The sequence below is a fragment of the Eumetopias jubatus genome, unplaced genomic scaffold (assembly GCF_037043125.1).
Source record: "Eumetopias jubatus isolate StellerSeaLion01/CBP00866 unplaced genomic scaffold, mEumJub1_p1.0 scaffold_9, whole genome shotgun sequence".
Lineage (NCBI taxonomy): Eukaryota > Metazoa > Chordata > Mammalia > Carnivora > Otariidae > Eumetopias > Eumetopias jubatus.
Genome location: NW_028274815.1, coordinates 79,362,838 through 79,381,075, shown reverse-complemented (window position 1 = coordinate 79,381,075; position 18,238 = coordinate 79,362,838). Strand labels below are relative to the sequence as shown.

At 40.9% G+C, this 18,238-nt stretch overlaps 1 protein-coding gene across 6 annotated transcripts in view; it reads left to right on the top strand.

Annotated features, from left to right (window-relative positions):
* The window catches only part of AFF3 (ALF transcription elongation factor 3), a 565,487-nt gene that overhangs the window by 279,088 nt on the left and 268,161 nt on the right, over window positions 1-18,238 (top strand). For all 6 annotated transcript variants that reach the window (XM_028103928.2, XM_028103927.2, XM_028103926.2 and 3 more), the window contains one exon: window positions 9,191-9,238. In XM_028103928.2, the coding sequence (XP_027959729.1) occupies window positions 9,191-9,238 (48 nt within the window). The remainder of the gene's footprint in view (window positions 1-9,190; window positions 9,239-18,238) is intronic.

Below are 18,238 nucleotides of genomic sequence, written 5' to 3'. Positions count from 1 at the left end.
CAGACAACTTAACTTTCTGAAAACCAAATGCACTTTTAACTACAAGCTCTGATTGAAGTCACTAATTTTCATTATAAAAAAATAACATAATTGAAAGACCTTGTCCTATGACTAAGAATTTGATAGAAAATCAATTATTAACTCTTTAATAATATTGTCTGTTAATAGCAGGCTAATACTTGGTCTCTAATTTACAAATACCAATATGGAGATTAGGAAAGTCACATAACTTGCTAAGGGCTTTTGCAGTTATGTGTATAAGCTTAATTTTAATGAAGCAAATATGTGCTGTTGTCCTAAGAATTTGTCTTTAAGATAACTCTGGTGATTTATTTGGGAGGAATGGGAGAGGTAAAGCAAAGACATCCCTTTGTAATGTAGATGACTAGCCATATTACTTATAAAGTGCAAGACTTTAATTTTTAAGAGTCTCTTCTTAAAAATATATTGGCCTCTTATTTATTTATTCATTCAACAAACATCACAGGCGCCTGTGACACTGTGCCAAGTATTCTGCTAGGAACTGGTCATAAATACATAAATGAGAGATACCACTTCCACTGTAATATCTACTCATATAAGTAAATGATACTTGTCAATGGTTTTCTCATTCTGTTCTTTTCAGTTCAGTAAAATATTTGTTAATAAAATCATATTTAAAAAGTGAACGGGAATGGGGAGAAACTGCTTAGTAGGTACAGCATTTTACTTTGAATTGAGAGAGATGTTTTGGAATTAGAGGTGATTGTGAGTTACAACATTGTGCACTAAATGTGCTAAATGCCACTGAATTGTATACTTACTTAATGTGGTTGATTTTCTGAAATGTGACTTTCATCTCAGTTATTTTTTAAATTAATGCAGTTTGTGGTTTGTTTCTCTTGATATATTTATTTGGCTTTGTAATATATATTAGAGTTGAGAAGTCTAGCTTAGTCCCTTTCAGGTTTTTGTTTTTTTGTTTGTTTGTTTTTTGTAGTTTTCAATAGAATTCTGAAGATTTTTCTTACAGGTCTTAAACATTTCTTGTGAAGGTTCTTCCTCACTTATTTTTCTTGATATTGTGGATCAGATATTTTTCATATTTTTAAATGCTTTATTGCTGCTACACAGAAGAGCTATGGACCTTTGACGCTTTAGTTTATATCCAGCACTTTTTAATCTCCCTTTTTAATAAGACTCACAGTAGAGGGGCGCCTGGGTGGCTCAGTCGGTTAAGCATCTGCCTTCGGCTCAGGTCATGATCCCGGGGTCCTGGGATGGAGCCCTGCGTCGGGCTCCCTGCTCGGTGGGGAGCCTGCTTCTCCCTCTCCCTCTGCCTGCTTCTCTGCCTACTTACGCTCTCTCTTTATCTCTGTTAAATAACTAAATATAAATCTTTAAAAAAAAAAAAAGCCTCACAGTAGAGTCTTTTGGATTTTTCTAGGTATATGACCAAACATCTATAAGCTGAGATGATCCCAGTTTTACATGTTTTCCTTAGTGATACAGTACTTTAAAAGCACCCTAATATTAAATATTAAACCATTTTGCATTCCCTAGGATGAATCCCACTAATTATTGTGATATTTTATTGAATTATATTTACTAATAATCTGTTGAGGATTTTATATTTATCTTCATAAGAGATATTGATTATTCTCTTATGTTAGGTTTTTATACTAATTTAATAAAATCACTCATAGCTTTGCATTACTGTCTACTCTGGAAGAGAAAATATATGGAATTAGGTCCCTTGAAAGTTTGAAAGGCTTCACTCTAAAACTATCTGACTTGAAGCCATATTTGAAGATAATTTTAAATTTAATGTAATCTGCACTCTCAGGGTCATGGGTACAATCTCTTTATTTCTTAAGTGCATTTTTTTGTTCTGTTTTTCAGAAAGTTGCCAATTTCATCAAAATTTTTCATTTCTTAGTATTGTGTTCTTTTTTAATATTAATATCAATATCCTCTTATAATTCCTTCCATATATTTTATCCCTTTCTTATATCAAATTGTGTTTATTTGGGCTTTCTTTTTACTGAACAGATTTTTAAGTGACTTTCTATTGTTTTGGGTGGTGTGTTTTGTTTTTAAGAAATTATATTTTGGCTTTTTAAACTCTACTGATTTTTCAAGTTATAAATATTTCATTGGTTTTCCCTATGTGTTATTTCCTCCCTTTTGTATCTCTTTTGATTTTAAATTTTTAATTGATTGCCTAGCCCCTAAACTTTCTTTTAAAGAATAATGAAATTTTTTAGTGTGTGAATTTTTTCTCTAAGAATATTTTGGGGTATCCCATACTGTTCTTTTGTGGTATTTTAATTTTACTTTTCTGGGACTATAGTTATTTATAAGTGTGTGATATTTGTTTTATTCCAACAATTCTAGGAGATTTTTATGTCTGTACAGTACTTAATTTATAGCTCCATCACTTTGATAACTTGTAGTTAAAGAGTCTGGGCTACAAAACAACTACTTTTTGGAATTTTTTTGAGCCCTCTTATAGCTCAGTATATGACTACTGCAGTGACTGCCATCATGGTAACTCTCTCATGTGTGCTTGAAAAGCTAGGGTTCCTGCCTAAGTTCATAATATCTAACAATTTAGCCTTCTTCATTTTATTTAATTTTTCAAAATTTCTACCTCCTTATACAGAGGACGGTGCGACATCCTTCTATTAAGAACAATATGGGTAGATTAAACATTTCCAACCATAATAATTCTATGTCTCTGCCTTTCTCCTAGCATACCTTATTTTGATGCTCTATTAATGCCTGGACTATTTTTTCCTCATTCTGTATTCTGCGCTCCAATTTTTGTTGTTGTTGTTGTTATGAACTGTCCTTTAGTTGATATTAATATTGCCACCACCTGTCATCATTTTGTTTGCATTTTTATGATATTATCTTTGTACATCTTTCTTTTCTTATTATTCTTTTTGCTTATTTTTCCTCTCAGTGTATAAATGTCTCAATGATAGTGTAACAGTAGAATCAGAGAAAAAGGGGTGGGTGTGAGCGGCAGAGCAAAAAGGTGCACCATTTTGCTGAGCAGATTCAGGAGCTAAGAGGGGACTGAGGAGGGGTGAAACAGGTTTTCAGCTTGGGTGGTTGGAAACAGAACGTAGCCCTCAAAAGGGGAGATGTTAGGTTGGGTATAAGACAGGCTGAATTTGAGAGAGAGAACTGGCCGGCTGCCTCCCTGTCCATAGGTGACACTGGCCTCAGGTGAGGCTGGGGATACAGCCAGTGGATGGGCTGCCGTAGAATTACAGTTACGACCTCACCCACTGTTTTGGTGGCTTTGATGGCACACCTAATGTCTTCGTAACTCAGTTTTTCTGTAAACCAAGAATAGTAAGACTTATTTAAAAATACTTCTGTAGAAGTATTGAAGAGTGTGCATGTGATAAACAATTTCTAAATGCTTGAGGGCCTTTTGAGTGCTTGTAGACAAACAAAGGCATTGTGACTGTAGTAGCATTATTTTAGAATGAAAGTTCCGCCGTAAGTGCGTCTGATGAAGAGTTAAACTATTTTTGAAAATAAGACGTGTACAGCTTCATCTATGCAGTGAAATGCCATTTCCCACTGATTTGATGGAGCCTTTTCTCCTTAAGCCTTGCTTGCTTTTTCCAGGGCTCTGTGCTTGGCATGGTAATTAGGGACTTCTGCTCTCAGTGATAGGATGCTCCTGGCTATTTCTCCAGCTCTACTTTCCCACAGCTTAGCTCCTTACATTTCCCTGGCAGAGTGTGTGGTGTGTATTTTTAAGTGGTAGGATTTGGGGAAAGCAGTTCTGTGAAAAAGGAACGTGATAGACAAGGCTGCAGAGCAGGAGAATCAGCTAGGGTTGCTAGCTTTTAATTGAAGTTTAGTTGGAGGTTCAATGAGGTGAGACTGTTATGACAGATTTCAAAATGTAATGATAGGAAATGGGGTGGGTTCATCAAAGTCGGAGTAAATACAGAGCAACAGCTCAACAACTCAGCATGAAACAACAGCTACAAACTCTCTCAAAAAAAAATAGTGTAATTAAAATTTGCATTGTGCAGTCCTCCTTCTCAGTGGGTACCTTTCCAGGGAAAGCAATAACTTTATTGTGAAAAATATAAACACAAATTTAGAGATGTAAATTATATGCATGTTTTAATCTTGTTCATAAACACTGAAAGTTTTAAAAATGTAAATATAATCAAAGCACACAACTGCGGCTAAAAGCAGATTTGAGAAAGATCTCAAGAAGGTGAAAGGCCCTCCAGTCTCCCCCAGCCCTCACCCCTTGCCCACTCCAATCCTACCTGCCTGCCCCCTTTTGTGTATTTGGAAAAGAAGAGGTGGGATTCTGTCTTCCACTTTCAGGGAACACAAATCTTTATCTCTAATCTTTAATGTCACAGGAGGAATGGTGGGTTTAACCCCTTCTACTTCCTCTCCTATCTCTTTCCCCTTTTGTCTATGCATGTGATGTTGGAGGTTAGTAAGACACATGGGTGACAAGTGTTGGATGATTTGCAGCATGGAAATTTACCCAAATACTCTCCAGATTCTTTTATTTCCGTACTTCAGGCATGACAGTGACCTTAAGTTGAGCCAGTTCTAAGGGTTGGCCTTAGAGAGACAGCATGATATAGCAGAAAATTCACTGAACTGGTGTTGAATAAATGGGTGTGGGTTCTATCTTGACTGCCTCTTGCTGCCAGACTGATTTTGGAAAAGTCTTTCACTTCTCTGGGCCACAGTTTCTCCATCTGTTAAAGTCATTGAGTTGGCCTAAAATGAGCTCTTAGGTTCCTTCCAATTCAAACTTTCTATAATACTGTGTCTCATGGACCCACTTCAATCCAAATGGGGTCCTGGGAGATTCAGATTCAACATGGTACCCTTCTTAGGTCCTTAGGTGTGCCCAGGAGTAAAAATGTTCCAGAGAAGGCCCAAAGACTCTCCATACTGTGATGTAAGGCCAGGGCTTTCTGAGACTGTTATTAGAAGTTTGGCACTTTCTCGGCTTTATAAGGGTCTCTCCCAGTAGGGAATGACCTGATGTCTGTCCAGACCATCAAAACTCATGGTTGGAGCAGTCATCGATATGATCCAATGTAATAATCTTACATACTTCATCTACAGTGATAAGGGAAGTATTTAAATAGGTATCTATTACCATATGTCTCTCTCAACGGATTCCCTTTTTCAGAGTAGGATAGTGGAAATTTATAGGATGATAGGAAGAGATATTCATAAGAGCAATATGTCATTTATATAAATCCCTTCAAATGAAATTAAAGTATGGTATTCAGGGGAAATACAGCTTTAAGGATTCAAACCCAAAGTTCAATTTGAAGAATCTTTTTAGTATGTTGTGTATCTGAGTGAGTCTACCAGGTAAACATGAAGTGAAGTTTTTCTTGATCGACTGTTTTAAAGATGGAAAATAGAAAGTACATGAGAACTTAGTATTTGCTCTGCCAGTATGTTATACAGAAGGGAAGAATTGGGACTTGGAAGTAGGGTAAGAGAAGTGGTTGTGAGTTTGAAGACACGTTTTCCAATTGAGACCACTCATCCCCACTGCTCAACTCCAAAGGAGATGGTTCTAAACACCATTGAGCCCTGGCCTGAACTTGACGGAGACTTTACCGTACAGCCTTTGTGACGATTGCCTCAGGCTGCCCTGGAAAGGAAGTAAGTTTGGGGCAAATTCCAAAAAGAGCTCTCTGATCCAATTTGATTAGAGTGTTAGAATACTGAAGTTTCCAGGGGCACCTGGATGGCTCACTTGGTTAAGCATCTGATTCTTGATTTCAGCTCAGGTCATGATCTCAGGGTCGTGAGGTCAAGACTATGTCATGCTCCACGCTGGACACAGAGCCTGCTTAAGATTCTCTTTCTCCCTTTCCCTCTACCCCGACCTCCACCCCTCTTGCTCTCTTTAAAAAAAAAAAAAAAAAAAGGAATGCTGAAGTTTCTAGAGCAGTCCTGAGATAAGGCGCGGGAGGGGGGGGGTGGAATGGGAGGAAGGGATTATGACATGTGTGTCACCAAACTGGAACTTTTGGGGAAATAGGGATGGATGTAGGAAAGGGTAATGAAATATTAGTAAAAGCATTTGGGTCTCCTAATCCTGTCATACTGTTTAACACTATTTTTCTTGATATATAAGGGTAGACATGTATATTGTATTCAGGCACCTTGAGCAACAGTGGCTGTGCCTTAAACATTTTGTTTAATCTTTAGTGATGAGACCAGCATGGAATAATTTATACAAAGATAGTGTTCCTATTTTAACTAAAACTTACCAGATAATAAGGAAATACACTTTACCTAAAAATTCTCAAACTAATGGATTAAAGACCTAAATAGAAAAACTAAAAAGCTGTAAAGTAGTAAAAGAGAACATGAGCACATCTCTCAGAACCTTGGATTTAGCAGTGGTTTCTTAGATATGACACCAAAAGCAAAGGAACAAAGAAAAAAATAAAGTGGACTTCTTCAAAATTAAAAATTTTGTACATCCATGAACTACCAAGAAAGTGAATAAACAACCCACAGAATGCAAGAAAATATGTGCAAATCATTTATTTGATAATGGTCTAGGGCTCATAATATATGAAGAATTCTTACAACAAATAATAAAAAAGACAAAAAACCCAATTAAAAAGTGGGCAAAGGACATTTTTCCAAAGAAGATATGCAAATGACCAACGTACACATGTAAAGATGCTCAACATCAAAAGTCATTAGGAAAATGCATATCAAAACCATAATGAGATACCATTTTTACACCAGTAGGATGGCTACTATCAAAAACAAAACAATGCAAAACCAAAAATAACAAGTGTCTGTGAGGATATGGAGAGATTAGAACCTTGCTGATGGAATGTAAAACAGTACAGCCAGGCTGGAAAACAGTTTGGCAATTCCTCAACAAAGCTAAGCATAGAATTGCCATATGACCCACTAATTCAACTCCTAATTACATACCCCAAAGAACTGAAAGCAGGCATTCAAACAAAAACTTGTATATGGATGTTTATAGAAGTACTATCATGACAGCCAAAGTGTAAATATCAAAATGTCCATCAACTAATGAATGGATAAAAAAAATGTGGTATATCCACCCAGTGGAATATTATTTGGTCATAAAAAGGAATGAAATATGATACATGCTATAACATGGAGGAACCTTGAACATTATCCTAAGCGAAACCAGCTAGCCAGACATAAAAGGCCACATATTGATGATTCCATTTACATGGAATGTGCAGAATAGAAAGATCCATAGAGATGGAAAGTAGATTAGTGGTTACTAGGGGCTCGGGAGAGAGAAGAATGGGAAGTTCCTGTTCAAGGGGCATGGGAACTTCATTCAGGGTGATGAAAAACTTCTAGAACTAGATACTGGTGGCATTGTGACCATAGTCAGTGCCAGTAAATTATGCACTTTAAAATGGTTAAAATGGCAAATTTCATATTATGTGTATTTTACCACACACATGAGAAGTTCCTAAACCATATAAACCTTGTAGAAACCCGGGTAATGAAATACCTTTGACAAATGAGCTCAGGTTTGCAAAGGGATTAAATATATTTAAAGCACAGTTTTGGGATTGGGGGAAGCTTCTGGAAGTGAAAATGTGCATGACTGAGGGTCAGGAGTCCTGTGTTCTGGTCCAGACACTGCTGTTATGTGGCGCAGAGTGAGTCATGTAAACTTTCTTGGCCTCAGTTAGGGGACTTGGACAAATTTTCTCAATCATGTGTGGGACCTTTTCAGATTTCACATACCTTCATACACCCTGGCCCTTTACCCAGTGTGAAGAGTAGACTATTCAAACAGAATGCTCTTCCACCAGGAAAGAGGGTGGGGAGGGTGCAAAGGTGTCTTCTTTGGTAGAGCCTTTGCAATATTTCAAAGTCCTGAAGCTGATTGTGGTAGTCCTCACATTCCTGAGACTATAGGAAGGAGGTTCGCTCATTTCTTCATAAGGAGTCCACTAGCAAACATTTGCTGCACACACTCAGGACTGTGTGGGGCACAGCTGAAAGACACAGAGCCCCTAAATTTGTGGAGCATATATTCTAGAGGGAGGAGATAGCATTAAAGAGCTGAGTACTGAATGTGGTGAGTACTCTGAAGAAGTAGTAAATGCTGCTGAGGATGAGTACTCCAGGCTTAGGGACAGCTGCTCTGAGGAAGCCATGATTGTCCCTGTGGTCTGTGGGGTGACTTGAAATTAACCAGGAAACACGGAAAGGGACAGATTTGCTTTCCTGGTGGAGAGAGAACTGTGAAGAGGACGGGAGAATGGGCTTGGAGAAGATTGTGAATACAGTCTCATGCTTGAATGTCATGCTGAGTTGTGGCCAATGTCACTGAAGTAAAAGGCCAGGGGATGTATCTCCCTCAGACCACAGCGGGCACGTCTACCAGCAGACACGCTGCTTTCATATCCCCACCATACCACTTCCCGCGCTCCGAGCTGTGGAACCAGCAGTAACCACACAGAATCTCTGGAACTGAAAGTGCTCCCCAGTGTCGACTGCGACCTGAAGCCACCATTCCTCAGAGCCCTTAACATCTCCACAGCACAGGGCAGTGTGGGTCACAGAACAAGTGGCTCTGGAGTGTGACACCCAGCATGCTGTGCGGCTGTTGAGAGGATGTTTCTCCTTTTGGTCTTTCAGTTTTCGGCTCATCAAACCAGTAAATCTGGGCTTTGAGGATGGTGGAACTACCAGACTTTTACTTAAAAAGTGGGGACAGACTTTTACTTAAGCCTTCGCAACCGTTGTCCTCGGCCAAGCCATTGCACGTGTTTGGTGGGTGAACTGGTTCCACTTTGGCAGCGGAGGCCACATTTCCACACGGTGATGGAGCCCAGGGGGAACAGAGAGCTCACACCTGCCAGTTGGCCGCTGTCCTCCTAGGTGCCTGCGCTGCTTAGCAGGGGCGCATTTGGAGGGCCCAGAGCTGAACCACAGGTTGTGCCGTGCTCCTGGCTGGCCTGTCTGCTGTGCCGCAGGGGGAAGGGAGCAGTCATAGCTGTGACTCAGGCTACCCCATTAAGGAAAGGAGCTCATCACTAAGTCCCACGTCAGGCATCCCCAGTCCAAACTCAGGTTTAGAAGCTTATGTGTCCCCTTTTCTTTGTAACCATAAATCTATGCTATCAGACTTAATTCTTTTTTCCTTTGCTTTCAGGAGAGTAGATCTGGAGACACAAACAGCTGTGTTGAAGAAATAATTCGGGTAAGGACATTTTGTTTTTACAAATCTTACCAACTGGTTGGACGTAGATTCCAAATAGAAGGAGGCACATGGCTACATTGTCAAAGGAGCCTGTTGTCTGTTAACTGTTTGATGCTTACCTTTTCTGAGGGCAATCATGGAAGTTGCCTAAATGCCACTTTACAAAAACATGGCTTCTTTTCAAAATCTAGGAGTTACCTATCAACCTGATGCCTTTGTATGGGCTGAGGTGACACTGTATTAAAGTCAGAGAACTGGGAGACAGAAGAACAGAGTTGAGATGAAAAATATGGTTGTGCACACATTTAGATGCCCCCATATATCACCCTTCTATTTAGAAGCATCCTTTAATAGTCTATACTTTCCAGTCAGGCAAGGGTTGCCTTGTTATTTTTCTCCTAAACTTAATTGGAATCAGAAGCACTCTGACAAAGAGGTAATGCTCAGTGTCTGGAAATTTATTTCCATATTGTTTTGCATCTTATTGTGTTGCCTCTTACTCCCTGTAAGACTGTCTTTTTCCTCCTCATCATCTCTAGTAGCTACCCTCCATGAACCAGTTTCACACCCAGATTTACTAAGGTTGGGCTCTTCCGCCATTTTAGTGTTTTCCTGAGTATTCAAACTTATAATCAGGATGTCGTCTTCAACCCATATTTTTTCTTCACTCATATTTTTTCAGGGGAGTAACCTAATAATTTACATTCTCAGAGAGCTGATATTATGCTGGGCAAAACACCAAGACAAATTAGACCAGATGGGATGGCAATTCCCTATAAAGAAAAAAACCTTTATTTTAATATGTTTCTAACTTTTGGACATCCTACACACTTTTTCTTGAATTGCCAGTGAATGACAGTAATATAATTATTTGGTTTTAAAATTTGCATTAATCATCAAATTGTTTTCAGAGGCAGGGTTTTTTTGTTTTGTTTTTTTGCTTCCTGGAAAGCGTTATTTCATAAATAAATCTTTAACTCTCAAGTTGACCAAAATAAGAAATTGAAATTTGATCTGTTGAGTTCATAATGATTTTTGTTTTTCTGGCAGAGATTTATATAGAAAACAGTTGTCAAAATGGGTAGCTTCATTTCTGGCATTTAATATATGTTAAATAAAACACATACTGTATTTTGTATCTGTATTATCTCTAACCTGAGGCTTTGTTTCAAATTAAACAACAAATAGTGTAAAGTGCTAATATACTTTTCCTGTTTCTCTTTTGACATACTTTCATGTTTGGAATCCAAATATTCAGTGTTTAAGCCTTCTTCCTTTGATTAGTTACGGTGTTTATGTCAGCAAAATGGTAATACCAGAACATAGCAATCCCTCTTTGGTTTCCCAATTTATAAAATCCTACCTGTTCTTATCCTTTCTTCTCTTTTCTGAGGATATGGTAAAAACCTGTCATTTGACCTTTCTTTTCCGTACTCCAAACCGAGCCTGAAGTTTGAATAAGGGCTTAAGCAATTCACACAGCAAAAGGATGTAGTAGAGGTGATATAAAATTCACCTAAAATAAAACTGAATGCTGCAGTCAAGAGTTTAAAGCATTATTTTTTTCTCAAGAGAGCTGATGAAAGCCTTATGCCCCCTGGTCCCATTTCTACTTCCCAACACTGACCCTAATATTCCACGGTGCTGCCGCTACCATGGCCCACTTTGAATCAGGCACGGAACAAACGGGAAAGGCTGGACCAAGCAGATAATTGATTTGGAAACACATGCAAGGTTCAGGGCAACAGAGATGATGATTTCATCAGAAGACAGCTGAGCCCTCTCCAAGTTCTGGTCTTCCCAGAGCCTGTGAGGTGTGGTCCAGAGTGGGAAATGGTATAGACTCAGAGGAAACAGAGGTGATGGTGGTGTCCAGGTGGGCCTTTTCTCTGCTCTCACCTATCAGCCTGATGTGTTAGTAGTAGTAGTCGGTACTGAGGGAGCTCCTAGAGGATCATGTCCATGTTCCCAGTTTTGCCCAGAATGTTTTCCTGGTTGTCCCCTGCCTCGCACACACCAGTCATTCTCCAGGGTTGTCTCCCTCTCTTGTCCTAAGCACGTCCTCTCCTCCAAACACAAGCATGGGACTCCTTCTCCATTACAGCCAATGGTATGTATTGTGTATCTGCCACATGTTGGTCTTCCTCCCATACTGTGGCCCTGACGTCTGGAACTGAGAATCACGACTTTGTAGAATGAATAAATGAATGAGTGATTGAGTGAAGGAATCCTCTAAGGGAGAACGAAGAATATCATTGTGATAGCTCACAGATTCCATTTGCTCTAAATCGTAAACATTACTTACTGGCCTTTTTAGCCCTGGGTTCCTTCCCATGGATAGTCTTTGTGGGCCCTAGTTTTCCTTATCACTTTCTCTCCCCCTTGTGATCAGCTCAGGTAAACCTGATGTGGTCAAGTTCACCAAGGTACTCGTTATATGGAGCCATCACATAAAAGTGATGGCTCTCTCTTATTGTGGAGAATGAGCAGGTCATGAAAGTGCCTTAAAATAATGAAAATTGAGATATTCACTTAACGAGTGTTAGCATGCCCTTTCCACGTGGGAGGTACTGGGAAAATAATAGTGGGCCAAGCAGATACGACCCTCTTGAAACTAACCATGTGCTGGAGGATATAGATACTAGGTTTTATTTTTAATCTTGTAAATAAATGTCTAATGTTAATTGTGATAAGTACTCAGGGTTCCATGAGAGCCCACCATAGGGCACATGACCTCATTTTAGGTCAAGAACAGCTTCCCTGAGGAAGCAATATTTGGACTAATAGTTGGAGGATGAATAGGAAACTGACCTAAGAAGAAGAATATTGAGGCTGCATGCAGAGGAACAGGAAGGGTTTGGCTAATTAGGGACCCAGAAAGGACAATGAGGCCAGAGTAGCTAGAGAGTAGTGGCAAAAGCCAGGCAGGACAAGCCAGGTAGGGCTGTGCCTTCTCAGCTCTGTCCAAGATAAGCTTAGGGGGGCAGTGAAAGAATATAAGCCAGAATGATGTGATCAGATTGGCCATTTAGATACTCTACTCTGACTGCTATGCAGAATGGATTGAGGGGAGGAGGGGGAAGAAGAGAGGAGTGAGAGGCTGTTGCAGCTGCCCAGATGAGGGATGCTTGGTGGGGCACTCACAAGCATGGGAACATCGAGGGAAATGTGAGTTTGTGGGGGGAGGGATGAAATCATACATTAATTTTTTGACATGTTGAGTTTGAAGTACCTTTGAGACAGTCCAGGAAACATGGAGACTATAGATGAGTATACATTGGTCTGGTGCTCAGAACAGTGGTCTAAGCAGCAGGCCAATGTTTTGGACTAATTAGCATGTTGGTAATAAAACCATAGAAATGGGTAAACTTGCCTGGAGAGAGACAAGAGAAGCAATGAGAGCCAAAATTCCAACATTTAAGGGCCAAGGCGAGTAGGATCCACTAGCAGATGAAAGGGAGAGGGTGTGACTTGGGAAGTTGAGGGATAATGGTGGCCATGGGAGGTCCCAGAACCCAGGGAAAGAGAGTTTCAAGCTCAACAGCGCACAGGACTTCTGAGACTACAAGAGAGACGAGGCTTGAAAACCACTCCATGGACTGGACAACAAAAAGCTCATCAGTGACTTTATTGAGTGCTGTTTCTGTGCAGTAGAAGGAGCAGCATCCAGACAAGAGAAGACTGAGAACATGAAGTCGGGGAGTCGAGAGACCTTTTGTGAGGAGAGGCCACGGTTTCCATCCAGGGCCTCTCCATTTGTAAATGACCCTGTAGATAAGAACAAGTACCAAATGATGGAACACATTTTATGGAATTTATGGGACACTTAATACGGATGAGGTACTGTTCTCAGTTTCTTGCATGTATTAGCTCCTTTAGCCATCACAGATGCCCCATGAGGCAGGGACTGTTAACATCCCCATTTTACAGACAAAGAAATCTAAACACAGCTTGCCCAAGGTCACACAACTAGAAAGTGGTAGAGCTGGGATTTTAACGAGCACCGTCTGGCACCAGCGCCCTCTCTATCTTCTCTACTGAGCTTTCTTATTAAATGAAGAAATCCCCCTGGCTCAATAATGAACCACTCAGGCATTTTGCTGTGAAAGGGAGGTTTCCCATTTCCACATGTTTATGATTCAGAAGTGCCAGATCATGCATTTGTGCACTTGAACTCACAGAGGTTTTATGGCCAATGTTATCAACCTCATCTTTAAACTTCTTTTTCCTCTCCCCCTCTCTTATTTTTGCTGAGGTGACTGTTTTCAAGTCATTTGAATATTACATTATATTCTAAAGTGTAATTATTTTTTACTCTTACTCAGAGAATTCTAATCCTGGGACCTAATAAATCTGTGTATTATTGCAAAATTCACTTAACCGAGGGAGAAATTATAACCGAGTTCTATGAAGATGGGTGATAAGAGCTAGGAGCCCTCATGGCTGACATATGTTTGTAACAGACAGTTTTGTAAGTTATACTATATTTCATTCTTAAAGGTTCCAGTGCTGTAATACTTAGGTGCTTTTCGTAGTATTATCCATTAACGTAGAATGGCATTAACATTTGTTCAGCAAATAAAATCCGTTTACAACTTAATGGGGTTGTGCAGGGCTAGAATCTAGGATGCACAAATTTTATGCAAGACAGGTTTAGATGGCAGGTGTTGAGGGGCACTGCTCATAGCATAGTGAGTCTTCCTAATAAGAGACCAGTGTTGGAGATTCTGGTTTGGACTTAAAGGATGACGTTAGAGACAATTTCAGGGTAACATCTGAGCAGATTATTTTCTTGGTTTTTACCTTTAGTCACTAATTTAATTCCAATTTCCTATGTGATATTTATAGTGAATATTTACATAGAGTTGCATTTCTGTTGATAGGAAGGGGGTAACTGGTACTTGTTTAAATTCTGGGGGCTCAAATCAGTTTCCTGACACTACAATTGAACAGACTTCCAGCAAATAAAGGAACTCCTTTTCTAGATACTCCTAGACAAGGAGCCTGCTGGACAAGACTTTCAGTTTGGATTCTGGGAGATCTGTGAGTAAGGAGAGCTTTTAAAGCACCATCGTATGAAGTGCACATTATTATGGTCCCCTCACATGTTCCGACCCTCATGGTGGGCCAAGACAAACCTTGTGCTTAAATGTCTACGTGCTCCTTAACCCAAATGAAAATATGTTGGCCAGCCTATAGAGAACAGAAAGACAACTTGTTTTAAGTGACCTGTTCGGGTCATTTATAGAGATGGACCTCAGTCAAATCTCTCCTGCTTCAGACCAGACAGGCTTTTTTGAGCTCATGCTCTTTCCTTTATCAATTATATCATTTGTTTCAAACAGTAAAGATTTTATTAGTGACAAAATGAAGCCCACAAATGGCAAAATCAATCCAGGTAGAGCTGCAGAGGAGCTCCATTAATACATCCCATTACTTGGTGCAGTGAAATAAAATCAGAGCACGGGTAAACCTAATGTAGGCCTGGAGAAATTCGCCAGACAAAACCTACGGGTCTTGCCCAAGATGAACTATTGGCTGGTAGTGTTTTGTTTTCATTTCTCTTTCTGCATTTGGTCATCTGAATGGATAGAAACAGAAATACGTGTATATCTTATTTTACAACCATAGATGCATTTTTAAGAGATGTTATTATGCTAGTCCTTTTGGCTGAAACCAAAAGCCCTACTTAAATGACTCCATCTCTGCTTGCCAAGGGCATCCTCATGCCTGTGCGGGGTATCCAATGGCCTGCTCCTACATTCCAGGGCCATTTGGCTACAGTCTGTCGACTTTGTGATCCCTCCAGAAGTGTTCAATTTCTAACAGCAGTGGGGCAAGAGACCCCTCAAATTCAGAATCTGTTCTGAGCCCAGAGACTTTGGGGGTGATAGCCAAAGGAACCCCAGAGGTCTGGAAGCTCCAGGCACGGCAGGAATGGCTTTGCCTTTCTTTGTTTGCCTGTCCCATTCTGATGCATACCATTAGAAATTACAAAGGCATTTACAGAACCATGGGGATAGAAGACCAAAGGAATGTTAGCAGCCCATGTAGCTAAAGGTCCATGGGAATGTACTTTCTGCCCTAACAGTCAAGAGTGAATTCTGATACCTCAGCTGATATCTTTTCATGGGTGTTGGTCACTATTTTACTCTGAAGGTGCTGACTGAAAGAAAAGAGGAGATACACAAATGGCCTGTTCACAAAACCTAAATGCCACCGGATGTCATGGAAGCTCCTGGTGCTATGTGCCTCCTACCGTAGCCAGGCTAGTAAAGACTTGGAGATATGCACAGGAGGTGTGTCAGCCAGCCAGGATGCATGCAGTGCTGAGCTTCAGGCAAGGTCAAAGACCCAGTTTCACAGTTTCTCATGAGGATACTTGGTGAAGCTTAGCATTACATTAAAGGACCGAGGGATTAAAAATACGTGATTTTGTAAGTTTTCTGTTGCTCTTGCCTTTCAAGGGGCATCAACAGAACAAAGAAATAAGAGATTGAATGTAACTCAGAAAGTAGTAGATTTATGCCACACTTTAAAACACCTGCCAGACACGCAGAAGGGATAGATGCTTATAGAATGAGTAAGAGAGAGAATGTGGGGAAGAAAGCAAATAGAGATGCATTCCTTTCGATGCTGGTGCTCCTGTGAAAGGTGCCTTGCAGAGTCCTCCCCTAGCAACACAAGAGTGGAGGAGGGTGGGACAGAAGCAGAGACAGTCGCTGCCTGATGGTGCATATGTGGTCCATTGGACTATACTTGTCACCCATGCATGCCTCTCAGGTTTTCACAGCACCCTCACGGATTTCTGCTTCTTTGTATTTCAGTGAGGCCTCATTTTCAGAAAAATAAGTGCTTAAGCTTGAATCATCTAGAACAAAGCATGCAGATTCTTATCTTTATCTATGAATGAAGTTTACGATTGCAGTGTGGTTTTTATTTTACTTCTAGAAAATACCAATACACATGAGAGTATAATATCTGATAATACTTTCAAATGTATAAATTCCCAAAGAACATACTTATTTTTCATCTTGGGTTCTCTTAAGTGCAGCTCTTCAATGCTAATATTGCTGGCCACTCGACTTGCTTCAAGTCCTTTGCTAAATTAACCTAACAGAATGAATGCAATTTTATTTTCTCTTTCCTATTTCTATACTTAAGTATAATATAAGCATATGTGCTCATTGGACTTTGAAAACCACGCCAAAGATCAAAACTGGTAATTATTTATGGAATGATTATGTTAAGGCATTTAATAAAGAATATTTTGGAGTGCTAATTAAGAAGCATGAAAACATTAGAATATTTGCTGAAGTGATATTAGTACTTAACATGTGCAGACAAATAAGATCCTCTTTGTTTGCTGAAGTATTTTTAGACTGAATGTTTGTATACAGGTGTGTAACCTTTGTATCAGAAAATTTCTGGCAAAAAGGGCCCTGTGACCTTCTTCATCTCTACCCTACCTTTTTTTGCTTCTCTCTCTAACCTAGAAATTCTCTCAGGCAGCTGGTCCTTGCAAATAGGTCCTTGAGAACAAATCACTGAAGACCTCTTAACCACTGTTTCTGCCCACTCAAATTCTCTAAGGACACGGCCATCTCCCCACCACCCCCCAGAAAGCTTGCCAGTTTCAGCCTGTAGCTGGAATGGCCATGTGTGAGCGTTACCTTCCTCTGAGATGAGTCCTCTGTGAATGGCCTCCACTCCACCCCATTAGCAAGGCACCCTTGTGCTTGGTCTTTTGTCCACCTTCAGAGTTTACCCCACCCCTCAGTCCCTCCAGGACTTCCAGGATGGAGCAGTGAAACCTTTTCTCTAGCAGCCAGCTCTGAGGCCTGGATCATGGACCCTTCTCTGTGTCCCGCCAGTTGTGGCCTCTTGTTTATGTTGAATCCCAGTTTCAGGGCAGGATCATCTCGGCAGCTGGCCTGTGCTGTTTCCCATTACCCCCTTCTAGGGGGCCTTTAGACACTCTCCCTAATTGCTGCCCCATGAAATTCTAACACCGCAAATATACTGTACATCTGTGTATGGTATATGTTTCTGTGATTTATACAGAGAAAGACGTTTTCATCCCCAAGAACCAGGTTGAACTGGCTTAGCCAAGCCATCCCCCTTGCTCCACACCTCTGACACCTGGACCCCCTTCCTGCCTGAGCAGGAGCTTCACTGTCCCAGATGCTGAGGAGATAGATGCTATTAGCATGCGCACCTTGGCCTGCTGGCTTCCTTGGCCAATGTGCCAGGCTCTGTCCTAGGCACTGGGGGCACAGCAGTGAACCAAACAGGCCTAGATTCTGTCTTGCCAGACCTCTTATGTTCCGACCTGCTGACAGACCTGGAAACTTACCTGAATCTCAGGCACCCCTCCTTCCCTCTTTCCTGACTTCCGGCTAATCCCTCTGCCTGTGTGTTGGAGTCCCACGCATGACTGCAGCCAGCTCAGGAGCTGCTGAGTGCCCTCTCTCTCAGGTCTCCTCCAGCCTAGATCTCTCATAGTGTCATGTCCTCAGGGTAAATGTGTACACATGCTTTCCATCTTTGGAAGATAGCGTCTTCAGTGCTGCACTCCTTGGTGCAGCAGCACTCTTCAGTGCTGCTCTTTCCCCTTCCTCAGTTGACTCCTGCCGCCAGAGTCCCCGTGGGCCTTCACCTCCACTTTCCCATCAACCCACTGCTCTCTGGTTCCCCCTCCCATGCTCCCCTGAAACCACTTTTACCAGTGTCACCACTCCATGCTGGCTTCTTGCTAAGCACAGAGACCGTTCCCAGCATGATCCCCTGGTGGGCATTCCATGTGATGCCCGCACTGTCCACCTCAAAATGCTCGAGCCTTAGCCTCTCTCACCACACCATCCTGGATTTATTCCCATTGGGTGGTCATTTCTTCTTGAGCTCCTCCATGTACCTCTCTTCCTGTAACTACCCCTGATGTGCCGGGATTCCTCGGACTTCTGTTCCAGCTCTCTCTTCTTCTAGAGGCTACCGTTTCTC